The sequence below is a fragment of the Anabrus simplex genome, chromosome 5 (assembly GCF_040414725.1).
Source record: "Anabrus simplex isolate iqAnaSimp1 chromosome 5, ASM4041472v1, whole genome shotgun sequence".
Classification (NCBI taxonomy): Eukaryota; Metazoa; Arthropoda; class Insecta; order Orthoptera; family Tettigoniidae; genus Anabrus; species Anabrus simplex.
Genome location: NC_090269.1, coordinates 279741341 through 279760403, shown reverse-complemented (window position 1 = coordinate 279760403; position 19063 = coordinate 279741341). Strand labels below are relative to the sequence as shown.

Here is a 19063-nt window from a genome sequence, read left to right as displayed (position 1 = left end):
GGACAGAGAGGAGAATAGTGGCAGAACTAGTTACAAGGAATTTATTAGTTTAATAGCTAAGGCGCTAAGAAGTGACTCAATTTTTAAACTGAAAGATGCAAGTTGTGTTTGTTTATTGTTGGATGAATCAGCAGGCAGTGGATATGTTGAAGAACTAATTATTATTATTATTATTATTATTATTATTATTATTATTATTATTATTATTATTATTATTATTATTATTATTATTATTATTATGCCTTTATTTACATGATGCAACTCAAGCTACGAAACCTGCTTTTCTGCCAAACCATGTCACAATGTACATTCACAGTTTAACAATTTATTACACTCTCTAAAACACATTAAAGGAAAGAAAGAAGAATAAATAAAATAACACAAAATAAAGGAAATTGTCCTACTCTACAGTATATACACAAAAGCAAGTCAGTATGGAGTGATCTAAAAATAAAGGTATAAAAATGAAAACAGACGTGAACTAATGAAGCACTTCCAGGTACCAGAGAAGCTGATGACCTCAAGATCCCTAGAATAATCTAAAATTCTCAAAATTACCTGAGGGGATCATGCTGGGGGGGGGGGTCTTCAAAATTTAGGCTCAGTGTAAGAATGCAGTCATATATATTTATCCAAACTGATAACCTATAGCTTTTGTGGGCTTAAAAACTTTCAGGAAATAACTAATTATTACCCCCCTCACTCCTAAATCACGATGGCAGCAATATCTGCCAGACGAGCTAGAAAATTGAAATTTGGCGAAAGTATAGCTTTTTGCCTGTTACTGAAGGAAAAATTACACGATGTTTAAATTTTTCACCTTTGACTCCCGAAAAATATTGAAATATGGAGGCAATTTTTATGACGGTGTAGACTTTCAAGGTATTTTGTGGCTATACGGTAATTGCTATTGCCAAGCAGGCTGCACTTTCTGTTCCTAAAAACAAGACATCTACAATTTTCGTCCTGTGACATTTTGCCGTATCTCGACCCTTTCTGCCATAAATTGAGCTTTGTTATCCAAGTTTTGGTCAATTTTGTTTATTTTTTTATTATTTTATTTTACTGATACACATATGTGTAAGACAGACAGAAGCATGAAATTCAGCAGGCGCCTTGACACTACCAATGGCTATATGTAAACCAAATTTCATTGTTCTAGCTGCCATACATGTATGGCAAAACTAAAAGAATATGCTGAAACTGTACTGCAATTTCAGCCTAATCGAAGTTTCTCAAGCAATGTAACGTGCAGCCAGTGGAGATACGACAAAACACCAAAGAACTGAAAGTGTAGGTTGTTTTATTGTCGATACGCCTGCCAAGTTTCAAGACTGTAGCTGTCTGCTAAGTTGGCAAAATAATTTTTCAACTTGTGAAAAGCGTACAAAATTTGACATGAAAAGAAAAATTCACCTCTATCCACGATATAAATGACCGAGATATGACAAAATGCCTTAGGACCAAAAATGTAGGCCACCAAATGTGTCGTCTGATACAGCAATCCACTTCTCAATACCACCTATCGTTTCGCCGCAATAAATTTCCAAATGAAGTTCTGCACTATTTAGAGTGCTCGTTCCCTGACTATCTATATTCAAAGTTGTACGGGGTCCGCTGATTGTAATTTTGTTTTGCCAATTTTCCGATTTAGGTCAACTCAAGACCTTCTAAAGTGTTTTTAGCTTTTGTGTCTGTCAGTTTGTTACACCATCGTGGCAAAAGGGCTTGATAAATATCTACCGAATTTCATATTTAGAGCATACTCATCCAGGGGAAGGTTTATGTATAAATATCATTTAAGAATCGCTGAACAGACTGGGGGGATGTGGGAAATCCACGATTCATCCATTTTCTCTTATACTATTGATTTTCTGTAAAATCCCTGGACTATATGTGAAATGTCCCTTCATTTTAATTCCGCTATTTTTCTGCAGGTATCATGCTCTGCATCGAGTGACTAACAAACCTACCAGTAACCGTGACAACGTCTCTCGCTGCTTCCTAGCAGCGAAGTAACGTAATGCCATTTTCATCATTCCTGTAAACTCAGGGTTGTTTCTTGCATAGAAGGCGAGAGAGACGCCAAGCTGCTATTCTGCGGGATATTTGCAGAATACCATTGGAGGTTACAAACGTCTTTGAATAGCACTAAAGTAGGCTGTTAATATTTGACAAGTACCGCGGAGTGTAGTCCATTATTTCATACCACAAGGCGTTTTCTGGCATTTGCTATTATGTTTACTGTATTTCTCTTCTACTTTAATTTCTTGCCTCTGCCTTGCTACTTTAGGCTTAAGTAATAACACTGTACAACTAAAGGAGGCAGTGTGAAACAGGACAACTTGGAGAGCACTAATTCATAGAATTGCCAATGGTCAGATTCAACTGAATTTATGACATCATCAATGACACCATAAGTCATCTTCCTTCTTGCATACCTAAGCATCCCTGCGCCTATATTTCTCCTCTGTTACTGCCTTCTTATATTTGTAAACCCATATCATCACAATTTAATGAGGGACATTTCATTTTCTAGTACATCCACCTGGTATTTATATACTGTATTTGTCCTATCCGGCTGTCCTCAGTTATAATCCTATTTTCTACTAATTGAATCTTTCTAAACTGTTATTACTTTCTTCATTAACCCTTTCCCGCCCTTAATGACCGACTGTTCCCTTCGCCTTCCAGTCCTTAAACGCCCAGCTGCATTATCTGCACACATCTGCGATGTGTACGGTAGTTTTTTTCTTTTTTTTTTTTTTTTTTTTGGCAGTGCCGTGTTTATAAGGCATTTATGAACACGCACTACAATCTACAAGGCTTACGAAATAAAAGAAGAGCAATTATCTGTCTTGACGTTGCCTAGGCAATAAAGGCGAAGTAAGTGATACAGAATCATTGAGTAGGTGTGGAGGTGAATTTTTAGAGTGAATCACATATCAACAAAGATAATTTTCATGTTAACAGAGATATAAGTGAAAATAGACATTGAAAAATCAGACCTGATGGCAGTGCCGCTGCAATTCAGGTAACAAACATTTTGTTTTGTTACTCCGAATGATTATATGGATGATGTTTAAACTATCCATAATTCTGAAGGAGTCTTATGAGAAACGGATTGTTTTTTACGCATGTTAGGAGGAGACGAACTATTCAGTGACATAGCCCATTGCATATATATCAATGCAGCATTCAAACGGGCACATTCCGGTAAAATGGATACAGAATGGGAAGAAACTAGCCCAGATGAAATAAAATCTTATATACATGGGCATCATTCCACTTCCAAATCACGTGATTACTGGTTTAGAGGGATTCAACAACATGAGTGCGTGACAAATACAGCCTACTTCTGTGTCGAGTATCGCCAGTATAAATATGAGTCTCCACCTTATCAATACAAAATTAATTTACATTAAGCTGGTAAATATAGTCAAGACTAGTTTCGACCCCTAGGGGGTCATCTTCAGTTGACATGCATTAAAAATGTATTTTTTACAAAAACATCACATGTAGTGGTAAAAGCTTAAATTAATTTAAACCGATCATAAATGTTGGTATGTCTGGTACATTTGGGCTGTTGTATGTGTCAATTTTGAGTTTTTAGCACACAGTGTAAAGGTAGTTTATTAACTAGTGTGCATCATCCATGAAGTCACATCTTATTTTTTATGCTACTACCATCCAATTTTTTGGGTTATACAATGTGGAATATACATACATTTGTGCAAATCAACAGTGGCAAGTTTAACAATATACATTTAAAGTTGGTTCATAAATTACACAAATTGGCTATTGATTAGTCATATGAAAATGTAGGACATTGGTTTGAACACTTTTGACTGAAATATCAATGTAACACCTTACTGGCATATATCTTAGATGCTAAAATCAGTTTATAAAGCCTGTTATTCTTGATTGAGTCTTGGAATAGGGTTAAAAAATTTTTAAATAAAAACTATTTACTTAGTATAGGCATTAAATAATGCTATTAAAATGGACATATAACTAAAACAGTGGTATATGTATGCCATATATGCCTGGTTAAAAACACATTACATTAATGTTATTGATATGTGGTGCTACATGTACATTGTTTTGGAATAAATGGGGTTGACGAATTTTTCACAACAGTCTTAGATATAGTGTTCCGATAAAATGGGTCCGTAAAAATATTTATATGTAAAAAACGGTTAGGTAAGTATTTGAGTAATCCGCTTGCAGATCAGGTAATACTTAGTTATATATCTGGAGATATTTTAGGCAGCTACTAATGTTGGAGTTATTAGAAATCTTGAAACACAGACATTTCTCAGCTATGGGTCAGCACATTGACGATCAAAAACATAATTTTACGGACATTAAGAACGACATGCAAATCCTCAATATGAATCCAAAAAGTCCCTTGCTCAGCATAATAGAAGAATTTTACATAAATTTAGACAAATACGTCAATCCGAACTCCAACTTAAATGAAAGTATAGACAGAAACAATATTCTTTTTCATGCAGTAATTCCCTTATTAAAAGATTTCTACATCAAAAGAATAAGTAAACAAAAATCTATACGTTCAAATCAACCGCCCCAGGACTTCCTCCCCTCCAACCCCACTCCCGTTACTAACACTCCGCCCATCCCCCCAAACCTCCCCTCTACCGCCGCTAACTACAATCTCAGAGCAACACGTATCAGATCTCAACAGGCAGCTACAAAGAATGCACGGTTCCAACACCTTACGTAAGTAAAACGACATACGATTTACTATTACACTTTCATACCACATCATTATCACACTTATTATTTCTATTTCCAGATACTGTACCTTGTTTTTACAACATATACGCTTCCATGATAAAATCAACGTGCATCAAGACGCATAATTTCAACACGTTCTGACAAATGTCACCAACTTAAAACATCACGACATACGGATGGAAAAACATGCTCCATTAATATATTCAAGATTTCTAATAACTCCAACATTAGTAGCTGCCTAAAATATCTCCAGATATATAACTAAGTATTACCTGATCTGCAAGCGGATTACTCAAATACTTACCTAACCGTTTTTTACATATAAATATTTTTACGGACCCATTTTATCGGAACACTATATCTAAGACTGTTGTGAAAAATTCGTCAACCCCATTTATTCCAAAACAATGTACATGTAGCACCACATATCAATAACATTAATGTAATGTGTTTTTAACCAGGCATATATGGCATACATATACCACTGTTTTAGTTATATGTCCATTTTAATAGCATTATTTAATGCCTATACTAAGTAAATAGTTTTTATTTAAAAATTTTTTAACCCTATTCCAAGACTCAATCAAGAATAACAGGCTTTATAAACTGATTTTAGCATCTAAGATATATGCCAGTAAGGTGTTACATTGATATTTCAGTCAAAAGTGTTCAAACCAATGTCCTACATTTTCATATGACTAATCAATAGCCAATTTGTGTAATTTATGAACCAACTTTAAATGTATATTGTTAAACTTGCCACTGTTGATTTGCACAAATGTATGTATATTCCACATTGTATAACCCAAAAAATTGGATGGTAGTAGCATAAAAAATAAGATGTGACTTCATGGATGATGCACACTAGTTAATAAACTACCTTTACACTGTGTGCTAAAAACTCAAAATTGACACATACAACAGCCCAAATGTACCAGACATACCAACATTTATGATCGGTTTAAATTAATTTAAGCTTTTACCACTACATGTGATGTTTTTGTAAAAAATACATTTTTAATGCATGTCAACTGAAGATGACCCCCTAGGGGTCGAAACTAGTCTTGACTGTATTTACCAGCTTAATGTAAATTAATTTTGTATTGATAAGGTGGAGACTCATATTTATATTGTTTTTTTGTAAAGTAATATCTATCAATACGGAAATGAAACTTATAAACAACAGTATCGCCAGTATGGCGGTGGAGGTTTGAACCAATGACCTTATGACTCTCTGAATAGAGAAATGGATGTGATGGTATATTTTTTAGTATAATTGAAAATTTGAATTCATTGCGATAAATAGTTTTTATAATATTTAACTTTTTTCCTGAAACAATGCGCTCTGTTTCAGTTGTTCCTAAATAATAGGTTGAAACGTGGGGATAAGTGGAGTGAAAATGTGGACAAGAAAGGGTTAATTACTACGTATGTATGCGAGTGCTAATCCAGAAACCTGGACACTCTTTCCTTTGAGGAAAAATTCCAAGTTCTTCAAAAGTACAACATTCCGGACCTGGAAAATACCAAAATATGGATGCAATTTCAATTAATGTACAGCCCTTCATTTTGGAATAATTGGTGGCAAAGAGGTAAGTCATATCACAAAACAGACAGCACTATCGCCATTCAATTTGGAGAGATCTACAAGTTGGGTCCTGTGACATTTTGTCGTATCTCGATCCCTTATACGTTAGAGCTGCATTTCTTGATTACAATCAAATCTCTCCAACTCTATTTTGAGTGGCATTAAGAATAGGTGCCACTCATTGTAATGAAAACTCTCCATCCCTAATGTGAATGGTAGATGGCAAGTGAGCATGTCGTTATAGTAGAAACTCCTGAACTAGTTTGTGGATGGCAGTACAAAATATGGCGAGCCTTTTATCATCAAAACTTCCCCACCGTGCACCTTACATTGGAAGAGGTCCTCCCCGTTTTATTTCTTGAATAATGCCAAGAGACATGCAGTTTTATATCATCTTACTCACTTTGGGAAAAGTAATTTACATACAAATCCATATACAATGTAGAATACAATAGGGAAGCACGGATATATTTGCTAGTGCATCAATACAAGCAAATTTAGTAAAACCTAAAATTATCTACCTAAGATTTGTAAGGAACTTCGAAATTCAAAGAAATTTTTCCTATCACTCACACCTTCAGAAATTGGAAGTGCAGGTGGGTACATGGAAGCACTTGAAAAAGAACTTGAAAAACTTGGAATTTCAGAATGGTTATTTGATTTGATTCAAAGGCAGTTGGTAATTGGAACAGATGGTCCTGCTGATCTACCTTTTACTTTTTTTTACGTTGCACTGACACAGATAGGTCTTATGACAACGATGATGGGACAGAATAGGCCTACGAGTGGGATGGAAGTGGCCGTGGCTTTAATTAGGGTAGAGCCCTAGCATTTACCTGGTGTGAAAATGGGAAACCATGGAAAACCATCTTCGGGGCTGCCGACAGTGGGGTACAAACCCACCATCTACCGGATGCAAGCTCACAGCTGCTCGCCCCGAACGGCATGGTCAACCTGCCCAATGCTTCTCTGCTTGATGCACAGAACTGATTAATTCATGATATTAGACAAAAGGTCAAACATATATATTTGCTATGCACTGCATAGCACACAGCATTCAATTAAGTGTATTAAGTTCAGTAAAAATTATGTGGATTATGTTGAAGAACGTTATGCATTACTGAAGTTGCTCTACAAATTCCACCACCAGTCTTCCAAGAGTCTAACAACTAAAACAATAGTTCAGAAATTTCAGTGTTTGCACAGTGTAAGAAGGGTGGCCAGCAAGGGTGGTTATGTATCAGCTCTAGTGACTGATTGGAAATGTGTCATCGTGCACTTGGAAATTAATGAAACTGCATGGCAAAAGACCTACGAAGAAAGCTCACTGGTTTTAAATTTATTCACTTCCTGAACTTTTATCTGGATTTTTTTTTTTTTGAAATCCTGAAGAAATTGTCTCCCCTATTTCAGATGGAGCAAGTATTTTTCAGCACTATTGAACTACGTGTAGAAAGTTCTCACGAGCATCACTTGAATAAACTCAAAATTACCCCTGGAGTAGGCTCAAAGGAAGATAAATTTGTAACTATCACCTCCATTAGTGGCATTTTCCAAGGCATACAACTGAAGGGAGTGGAACCAGCTGCTAATTCTGCTGTCGATTTGCAGAAAGAAAATCTGGTTAGTCATAGTGTTAGATACTTAACCCTTTCTGTCAGGCTCTAATGTAGTGGTTGAGCTACAAATACCAAGATAATCTTAGGAAGAATGATGATGATGATCATCATCATCAATAATATGTCTAACTCCAGTCGCCTGGGTGTGGTTAACAAGCCTCCTCCACTTCTTTGTGACCTTCAACTTTTCCTGCTCCATTACTTCCACCACATCCAATCCAGTTTCTCTAATGTCCTTCCAAATCTGATCCATCCACCTTCTTCTCGCTGGTCTCATTCCCTTAACTTCTCTTTCCAATTCCCTTCTTGCTACCCGTTCCTTTCCCATTCTTTTTACATGTCCGAACCATCTCAGTCTTAATTTCTGTATCTTCTGTACTAACGGTTCTATATTGAGCTCTTCTCTGATTTTAATATTTTGAATACTATCTCTTCTTGTCTTTTTAACCAATGTTCTTAAAAATTTCATTTCTACTGCCTAGATCTTACTATCTTGTCTCTTATTAGTTACCAGCATTTCTAGTCTGTATGTTACAATTGGCATGAACAACTGTTTATATAATGTTAATTTCGTTCTCTTGGGTACTTTGTCATCCCATAAGAGCTCTCTGACTTGATAAAATGATGTACCTTTACTTAGTCTGTCATTAATTTCAGGGTTGATTTCATTACTTCCATTAATAATGCTACCCAGATATGTAAACTGTTGTACATTCTCTGACCGTTCTCCGTCTATGTTCACTTCGCTTCTCTTTTTCTCTTTTCCACAGTGCATAACTACAGTTTTCTTTTTACTAATTACCATTCCAAACTCCTTCAGATTTTCATTCCAAATGTCCAGCCTCCTTTGTACATCCTTTTCTCCCTTTCCCCACATCATCTGCAAATACCAAAACATTCACTTCATCACTACTGATACTCTGTTTTACATGTTTTATGATTTCATCCATCAATATTGTACCGGGCGGTACACCTCCACGCCGCTAGTTTAAAAATGTGCGCCACTTGAAACTCCTCTGCTGGAGGAAGTCTGAACTTTATCTATGGTATTAATTTTCTACTTTATCAGAAGATGTCACTACCTGGAAATTTTGGAGTTTTTGAACTGTGTCATTTTCGACGTATTTTTGTTTTGCTTGTAGTAAGAAGTGTGAACTTTCTCTTCTAGAGGACACTACTGAAAAACTACAATGGTGCACCCTAGTGCGACGTGAAAGAACTATTTTTTTGGAGAAATTTTTATTTCAAAAGTTTGTTTCTTGTTAAATTTCTTTCTGTTATTGTTTAAGTTGGCTGTATACCCCTCTCTTTCCCCTTGTTTTGTATTTAGCTAATCCCAAATTTCTTTTATTAATTTCTGACCAATCGGATGTATCTTCCCCCAACTTGAATATGTTGCTGTATCCTACCCAATAAAGAGTTTGTGGGAGGGTGTTCTCATTCCCCTAACGCCTCGAACTTTCTGCGAGAGTATATAAACTGCTGATTTTAGGGTCTCCGGGCCACTTCTGTTCCATCTTTTCGTGTGTAAAGTACATAGCAGGGGGCGGGAAGCGCCTCTTTCTTCGGCGGCAGTCAACAACCAGGTAATGGCCGATTAATTACTTCTTTTCTTGCTTGCTCAGCAGTTTAACTCTCGGGGCGGGTCTGAAGTTTTTCCATTATGTAACCTTCCTTAAATGTAAAGGAACTTGTATCTATTCTATCTTTTAAACTACATATTGGGATAGAGAGTGCTTAACCCTCTCGAGCTCCCACTCATATTGTTTTGAGGTGAACTTGTTTTCTCAACCTATTCTTCCTTAACATTATGTAAATTTGTCAATTTCTAAAGTCACCTCTTTAGTATGGGATTAGCCCTTGCATCAGTGGCCTAGAGCCAAATTAGGTTTTGAAACAAATACATTAGGAGTGCAAATCGCCTCCTCTCAAATTGTTGATTTAGAGGTCATGTTATTAACCTTCTTGTCATTTAACAGACCTCAGTAGGTTGGGTATTTTACCCCTGTGTATATGTCCTGAGAGGACAGCTTGAAAGTAGAATTAGGTGTGGCCTTTGACAGGCCTGAATTTTGAGAGCAAGTTGCTCTTTTCCCGAAAATTTTGTTTTCTGCGTGCCTCAAGGAGGCCTTACTGTGTATTTTGGAGCAAGTGCTCCTAGGTATGAATGGGGTTCTCCCCTCTCTGTTGACACTTGTGTTTGGGGTAAAACTGAGCTGATTGCTCAAGGATTGTGATCGCGGGGCTCGAAGCCCAAATCCTGTAAATACTGTAATTGTACTTTTGTTGCCTTGCTACTCTGTACCTGCCATATTTGTTATTTCTTGATTTTAAAAAGAAAATATAACCTTGTTAAATTTTAAATTCACTTTAATTTCGTAGCCTGAGACCTATTCACCACCCCGCACCTTCTTTCACCTCTAACTACCACGGAAAACTCCGTAACAAATATAATAAACTAATGGCAACAGTGCATTTCCTTGCTCGCGACCTTTTCTTGTATAAAATGTTTCAGAGTCACCACTCCCCTCTTGTACACTGCTTTTACTCTCATGATACAACATTTTTATCTTGTTAATGATTTTGGTACATTCCTTTTCCGTAGGCATTGCCATACAGGTTTCCTATTAACTGCATCATAAGCTTTTTCCAAATCCAAAAATACTAAGATGATTTCCTTGTTCCTTTCCAGATGTTTTTCCATTATCGTTTGCACTGTAAATATCAAGTCTATTGTTGATCTATTCAGTGTAAAGCCATCTTGTTCTTCCTCTGTGTTTCTATTATATCCCTCAGTCTTTGTCAATGACTTCCTTCATTATTTTTAGTCCATGTGATAATGGGGTTATACCTCTATAATTTTCACATTTCTTCCTATTTCCTTTTTTGAACAGTGGTACAATGCTTCCTTGTTGCCAATCTTCAGGTATCCTTTCATCCTTCCATATGGCATTGAGGGCTCTCTACAGCCACTGTAGTCCAATACTTCCTGCTGCCATAATCATATCAGCATTGAATTCACCCTTTGAAGACACATTCAAAATGGCCATTCTGAATGCATACACTAAGGAAAAATGTTCTCCTACTTACATTTTTGGAGGTAATTCCCTGTCCTTTTTCTTCCATAGCACACAGGTGTCTAGAGAACATGTACGTATAATTGTAATTGCAGCAATGATTTTCTTCATATAAAAGTGTAGGAGAAATGATCATGAGCATAAAATTAGGGCCAGAAACCAGCATACGGACATGGGCAAGTTTTCCTTCATGAACAGAACCATGAGGGATTGGAATAAATTACCTGCAGCAGTCTTTGATAGATTCCCTTCCGGTATCAAGTTATTTAAGAAGACCATTAGTGCTAGTGTAAAGTGAAAAGTAGTACGGACACTGAATTTGTGATTTTCTGCTTGATTTAGATTGAGAAACTAGGATTTTTTTCTTGTGGTATTCTCTTTCCAGGAAATTGCGTGTTGTACCCATGTTGTTGTTGTTGTTGCTGCTGGGTAATTACAAATGTTTTTATTTTTACTTTGTTATCACTTGCAATGTTACGCTAGTAGTAAGTTCAGCCTATAGTATTGGAACGTGTAATGTTAAGCACTGGAAATACTTAAGTTGTGTATGAAATTTTATATAATAATGCTGGATTTGGAATGTTAAAGTAGTAGTAATTCTTGTAATATTTTCTTTCCATAGATTTGCTTGTTGTACTCTTGTTGTTTTCTTGTTTATTTGTTTGTTTGTTTGTTTGTTTGTTTGTTGTTGGGTAATTATGTTTACTTTATTATTACACTACTGTAAGTGACCACTGCCACCAGGATATTTCCCATTTGCAATGTATTTGTTAATAATAATAATTTCTATGGCCATATCTACAGAATGAACAGCGACAGACTAACTAAAAGATTATTCAAAGTAATCAACTCAAAGAAGGTCAAAATAAAATGGCTAGAAGAAACTAAGGCGGACCTCCAAGAAATAAATATTACAGACGACATCATGGAAAATCGTGGAGCTTTTAGAACCAAAGTAGCTAATCATAAATTTAGGGAGAAAGCAAAAAAGACAACTGGTAGGAAGTGGTCGACAGAACGCAAGATGCAACACAGTGCATTCATGAAGAGATTTTGGGAGGATAAGAAGGCACAAACCATCAAACCAACTATCAAGTTCAAACGCGCTCTATGAATGGGCATAACGAAGGAAGAAGAATAATAATAATAACAACAACAACGTGTTATTTTTGAAGGAAAAAAGCTTTTATAAAATGTCACCAATATCAATAACATGTGATATTGATATTTTCATAGGTAAAGCTTGGTTCTTTCTGGCAGTACTGCTTTGAAGTATCCTGTTTAAAGCATGAATTCTTGTATTTTGTAGCCCAGAAGTATTATTTTTGTCAAGCAGGGGTATGTCGAAAATCGTTAGGTGTTTTGTCGCACGTGAGTTTAACTGATGGCCCTTTTCAAAAGTTATATATTGCTTCTTCAACTGTTTTGGTGAAAGACTCATCCTTTAATTTCTTGTTTTCCCTATGCATTGTTTTTGTATTTTTGTATTTTTATTCGGCTGATGATGACCCCGATTGGTGGTCAAACCGGTACCACCTCCACTTATAATTAAATAAGAATGTAACACTACATTTCTTATTTACTTGTATTGAATAGGTTGAACCACGTTATTTGTCATTTCAATTTAATCGTTCTTCTGCTTACGTTCACAAGTTCCAGTCTTATTTAAAAGGTGTGAACCTTGCTCATTTTCGCCCAAAGTGTAGAACTGGGTGAACAGACTCACCCTGTACTCACGTAGTGACGTCTTACAAGCATATTCACACTTACATGTAAGTTGTTCCGATGGCGCTTTCTTGCAAGGAATCTCACGACCTGTAGATGTAGTGTAAGGTTTACCAGTGGTACATTTCTCCTTATGCTCTTTGTTTATCGTTGATTTGTAAACCTTCCCGAGACGTATGAGGTTCCATGTCAGTTCATCTGCATTACACACGCACAATGTAATAACGTGTCACACAACCACTAAAACAGCATTGGCTAGCGTATCGTAAGTTATGATCTTGTATCAAGTAGTTTGAATCAGAGCCGTCAATCAAGTTCCGTGTTCCACTAACACATGGGAATAATTCTAATTTAGACCCAAGATCTCTCTTAAATACTAAGCATCTCAGGCCAGTGTATAATTTCAGCTGATTACCAACATTGCATGTGATGTGTGGTTGAAATAGTCAACAAATCTTGGTTCTTTTAAAAAAGGTTCACATATTCCGGTTGATTGTGAGAAGACTGCTCGACAAGTCTATGCCGAGTTGTGTAAACATACGACGGCATTTTATACTGAGATCCAAGGACATTAAAGTGCCAAGTGTTTCGCATTGGTGTATAAACTTTCAATCAATTAATTCCAACTGTGATAATGCATTAGTTTCCAGTAGATAGAAGCAGGACCAACAGTTATATTCTGTGTTCCACGAACGCATGACAATTTTTGAAACCAATAACCAGAACTTTTAAAAGCCAAGTGGTTTGTCTATGTACATTCAATGTATATATGTTTCACTAGTTTAGTCAGATGGAGGCAGGACAGTCAAACTCAAACGTTTTTGTAACGCCAATATTTCGTATGGTTATAAGTGTTTAATTCGTATATGTGTTTTTTCAAACAATACAAGTGTTCCCAGTGTTCCGTGTCCACGAACGCACGACAGTTTAGGCTAGAACTGTGTCTTTGTACATTTTGCTTCAGTGTGTGTATTTCATCCAATCTTTTTCAGATAGAAACACGACTGTCAAATCCACGAATGCTCTTAGAGAGCCATGGTTCCATACCATTATAATTGTTCGTATTGTGTTTGTATATATTTTCAACCAGTACATGTAATTCCAGTGTTCCAGTGTTCCATGAACACAAGACTGTTAGAGCCAGAACTGGAAACTTTCTAAACTCCACATTCTGCTTGCCAAGTGTACGTTGCATCTCAAGGTAATGTCTAGCAACTTATTTATGTGTTTCCATGCAATCGCCTATAGGTACATGGTTTTTCATTATGATGATTGTTATCAGATTCCCCTTAATTTAATTTTTACCAAGAACTGATGATGACTCCAAGGGAGTCGAAACCAGTCTTCTTATAACTTAATATATTTTTGCAAGTGATGAATGGTGGAACATCCCTCGAACTCTATATTATTTGTTAAATGTCAACATGAAAATTAAGATCATAAATTACGATGGCACTGGCTTGTACGATGTAATGCGGTGCGAGCCGCGGCATTACACACATCGACGTCGGACCTCCCTAGGCGCTTGCGTCCTTCTCCAGGCCACGGTCACTGGCACTAGTGTCTGCTCGAAATGCTAACACTATCTTCGTACCATTCTTGGAATGAATATAAATGTTTCTGGTACATGAATCCTTTCCAGAGTGATAACCACAACACACAGTCTCATCTTATAACAAAAACCTCAAAATGGTTTTTGTGGCACATCGTTTTCCATTTCCACTCCTCAATTAGGCAATAAATAACAGTGCAAGTTCTTAGAAGGAGAGCTGTAAACAAGCCACATTCCTGTTCTATTCAGAGAGTTTGCAAAGGGGAAACCCCTCACAGGGGTGATCAAAATATAAGCTAGCATGTACGACTCGGCGTGTGAATGTCTCGCTCGTCATTTCAGTTTAAGGCCTGGCCAATGCTCGTGTTGACGTCACATCAAATGAGTCAAATAGGTTAATGGAAACTGCAGAAATGCACAACACACCAATAACGCGATCTGATTCGTAAGAGAGTAAGGAATAATTAGCAATGCACTTAATCAGTATCGGCTAGCTATAACAAGTAATACAATAAATAACACAACTGAATAATTGATAAGTGCAGTCCTAACATTGCCTATGCATTCAGTCCAGGGGTGATAGCAGTAAGCTACCTGTCACAAGAGCTCAGTTTGTGGCAGACAATCATAACTGGATCGTAGATTTAGAAAGTATTGGCTACCCTATGGCTCACATACTCAGTATTCTAATCTCAGGTTATTGCAAAACATGCAGGATCTGCCGACTAGAGAAATGCTTTCCCCTCAGCTTAATGCTCGCCTCAATGAAATACCAGCAATTCACAAAGCCAAAGCTATAAACACTGTAAAGACAACAACACAGAAGAGTTTGAGGAAATCCAAGTCACTTGATGGCATGCGACCTTTCAAAGGCTTTTTTTTAAGCCGTTGGAAACTTGGTCGCCCAGAAAAATTTACGCAACAAGACTCTCACTAAGGATGGTGTAGAGAAAGAAATGAGAATACTGTCATATGCAACTCCCATAAATGCACAAGCATTATTTGAGGGCTACACAGTCTTCCACCGAATGGCAAAAGAAAAAATATCCTGGTCAGATACCTCTATGATCAACATTTGCAGCCTTTTGTGCTCTCTGAAAAAGGACTATCCCTAATTTACAACTGTAATGCAAGCTGTGTGGCCCCGTAAGTACATACTGATGCCGAGCGCTCTTATATGGTATGGTGGTGAGTGACTGTAAGAGACGGCTGAAACCAGAGAACACAAAAATTCTCATGATGGTTGCACTTCCACAACAGGTAATGAATATCTACTTTATATCTAGTTAATTTGGTGAGCATATTTTCAACTAAAAGAACATAATATAGAATATTTCTATTCAAGCTTAAGGTTGTCTTTCTGACCAGCTTGCAGTTAAAGATATTCCAAGCAATATGGCTAGAACTGAATCATACAACACAATAACTGATTAGCAAATATGAATTGTAGTAAATTTGTAAGTATACATAAAGTGTAAAAAGTTCAATAAGTAATTTTTTTTTTTTTTTTTTTTTTTTTTTTGCTAGGTGCTTTACACCACACCGACACAGATAGGTCTTACGGCGAAGATGGGACAGGAAAGGGCTAGGAGTGGGAAGGAAGCGACTGTGGCCTTAATTAAGGTACAGCCCCAGTATTTGCCTGGTGTGAAAATGGGAAACCACGGAAAACCATGATGTTCAATATTTCCATCTGCAATAGGAATAGGACTGGTTAACATGTAATAACATTACTAAGTATCCTGTAACACCAAAATCACGTAAAAAATATATATATACTAACAAAATAAAACATATAGCTAAAGGTAAGAGATGCAGTAGGTGCAAACCTACAGCACTACAGTGCAAGGTGCACAGCACATGGCTTGGACATTGACACTGGCACACTGGCACTTGAAACCCCTGCTACTGCCATACTGGTACTCTGTGCAATGATCAGAATTTGGGTGATAGGGTGTTTCTACTAGTGTATTAACAGTATTCTGCTTGAGCACCGCCACTTGCTCCACTCACTCCCACCCCCACTCGCTGTCTCATTGCAGACCAATCATAGCACGCTGCCATTCTATGATTACATTTTGTTGTAACATACAGAAATAATAGAAAGCAAGTTTTCCTTATTTTATTTTGAATATGCACGTTCTTCATTCGTCAACCCTTCATGTTTCACACCTCACAGATTTCATTTTTCACATAGTGCCACCGGCACAAGGATATCTAAAGTACTACTACTATTCATTCCATGTCAGGTCTAGCACTAATGGCATAGCACGGTGTTGGCGCATTCTTTACATCACCAACATACTGTAATGAACTCTGTTTTTAAAAACTTGCCAAGAAGTCATATCTATATAGAAAAAACCAAATGCAAACCATACAGAAATGAGCACAAAGAAGAAATAAAACAATGGTGAGAACCACCAAGGGTAAAAAATGTTCATAAGAATAAATATATACAATAGCTCTCACAGTAATGCTAATAAAAACTGCATGATCCAATATAAACATTTCTAAATTAAAAAGTGTAAGATTCTTACCAGATCAGCCCCATACTGAAGTAAGAGATCAGCTACATCAGTATGGCCATTTTCACATGCATACGTCAAAGCGGTGTCTCCCGTTTGTGTTGTGGCATGAACATCTGCAGATGCTTCAAGTAAATACCTGCAAGAAACAAATTGAAGTCGCAAAACATAAAATCAAGTGTGAAAGAAGGGAGAATACACCCATTCACTCTCTCGCTCTCTCTCCCACATCCTATTATTCTAACAAGAGCATGATCAGAGTAAGTCTTAATGGAATAAACTGCATCTTTCTCAGTCTCTCAACTTTGTGTTATGCGACTATGTGTATTCTGAGTCCAAAAAGTGGCTTCAACTGCTCTGTCCACTGATTTGGACACACGCACTACGTCATTAATCCAAACTGTTGCAACAGCATTCCAAAGATATAAAAATCTATCTCAACAAGGCACTCACAAAGGGAACGGAAGAAAATAATGTTATTTTTTACGTCCCACTAACCACTTTTTCCGTAGACGTCAAGGTGGAATTTTGCTCCACAGGAGTTCTTTCACATGCCAGTTAATCTACATACACGAGGCTGGTGTATTTGAGCACCTTCAAATACCACCGGACTGAGCCAGGATCAAACCCAGCAAGTTGAGGTCAGAAGGCCAGCAGCTGAGCCGCCAAAGCCACTCAAGGCCGGCAGGAAGAAAACAATTATTGTACTGAATACTCAAACCTTTTGAAAATTACGGGTACAAAAGCAAAACCGTAATTTATGAGTTGTTTCAGTCATCAGTCCATAGACTGGTTTGATGCAGCTCTCCATGCCACCCTATCATGTGCTAACCTTTTCATTTTAGCGTAACTATTGCATCCTACATCTGCTCTAATTTAATCGTTATATTCATACCTAGGTCCACCCCTACCATTCTTACTGCTTACACTTCCTTCAAAAACTAACTGAACAAGTCCTGGGTGTCTTAAAATGTGTCCTATCATATCTCTTCTTCTCATCAAATTCAGCCAAATCTATCTCTTCTCACTTATTCGATTCAGTAAATCTTCATTCGTGATTCAATCTATCCATCTCACCTTTAGCATTCTTCTGTAACACCACATTTCAAAAGCTTCTCTTTCCTTCCGAGCTAGTTATCATCCATGTTTCACTTCCATACAATGCCACATTCCAGATGAAAGTCTTCAGAAACGTCTTTCTAATTGCTATATCAACATTTGAAGTGAGCAAATTTCTTAAGAAAGCTCTTCCTTGCTTGTACCAGTCTGCATTTTATGTCGTCCTTACTTCTGCCATCGTCAGTTATTTTACTACCAAAGTAACAATATTCATCTACTTCCTTTCAAGATTTCATTTACTAATCTAATATTTCCTGCATCACCTGCCTTCGTTCGACTGCACTCCATTACTTTTGTTTTGGACTTATTTATTAACAGTCGGGCTACATTTTTTCCTATTTAATTTAACACATATTAAACAGGGAAAAGGGAAGGGGCCTAAAATATGTTTTGCAATTCTGAACATTTCATTATATTGGTGTTCGTTATAGAACTCATTTACTGTATAAAAGGTTACAACTCTTACCGACAACGCAATTTGATAACCACCCTAAGCCGAGAAAAAGTTACCATACTAAAGTGGTAACAGGTTTTTTGTAATTGGAAGCATAAAATTCTGAAACTTACACATAATGTAACAAAACCCTTCAATGTATATTGTTTATTTGTATGTCATAGGTTCTTCAGTATGTTGAAATTGTAACTAAATAAAATTTAGAAATTAACTAAAAATACTATAATTAAAAAAGGGTGACATGTTTTGCTCCTGAAAGAACATTGTCAGATTCTATAACATCAAACATTAAAAAATTAAATTATGAACGGATTGACATTATTTAGAAGCGTAAAACCATTTATGTTAACACCTGCATCCACTCTAATAATTGTTGAAATACTATAACAATTCATAATTTATTTTGTTGTTTTATGTATATTACGTACAGTTTGGCGATGTTTCAAATACATTGCAGTATTCTTTGTCAAAGAGGTAATCAGTCTCCCAGGCAGCAAGAGTGATTTCTGACTTTGGTCTATATACCCTAGCCTTTCTGGCTGACGTAAGCCCCTGGCTGTCTAGTGAGAATTCTGGAAGATATGTGTCACAGCCGGGTAGTGGGACTTCCCTGAGCGGTTATGTAATAGGAGGTTTGACCTAC

The 19063-nt window shown here is 36.7% G+C and overlaps 1 protein-coding gene across 6 annotated transcripts in view; it reads right to left on the bottom strand.

The window, feature by feature from the left end:
• Positions 1-19063, bottom strand: part of LOC136873986 (ankyrin repeat domain-containing protein 17) — a 918230-nt gene that overhangs the window by 529490 nt on the left and 369677 nt on the right. For all 6 annotated transcript variants that reach the window (XM_067147404.2, XM_067147402.2, XM_068227616.1 and 3 more), the window contains one exon: positions 16860-16986. In XM_067147404.2, coding sequence (XP_067003505.2) covers positions 16860-16986 — 127 coding nt within the window. The remainder of the gene's footprint in view (positions 1-16859; positions 16987-19063) is intronic.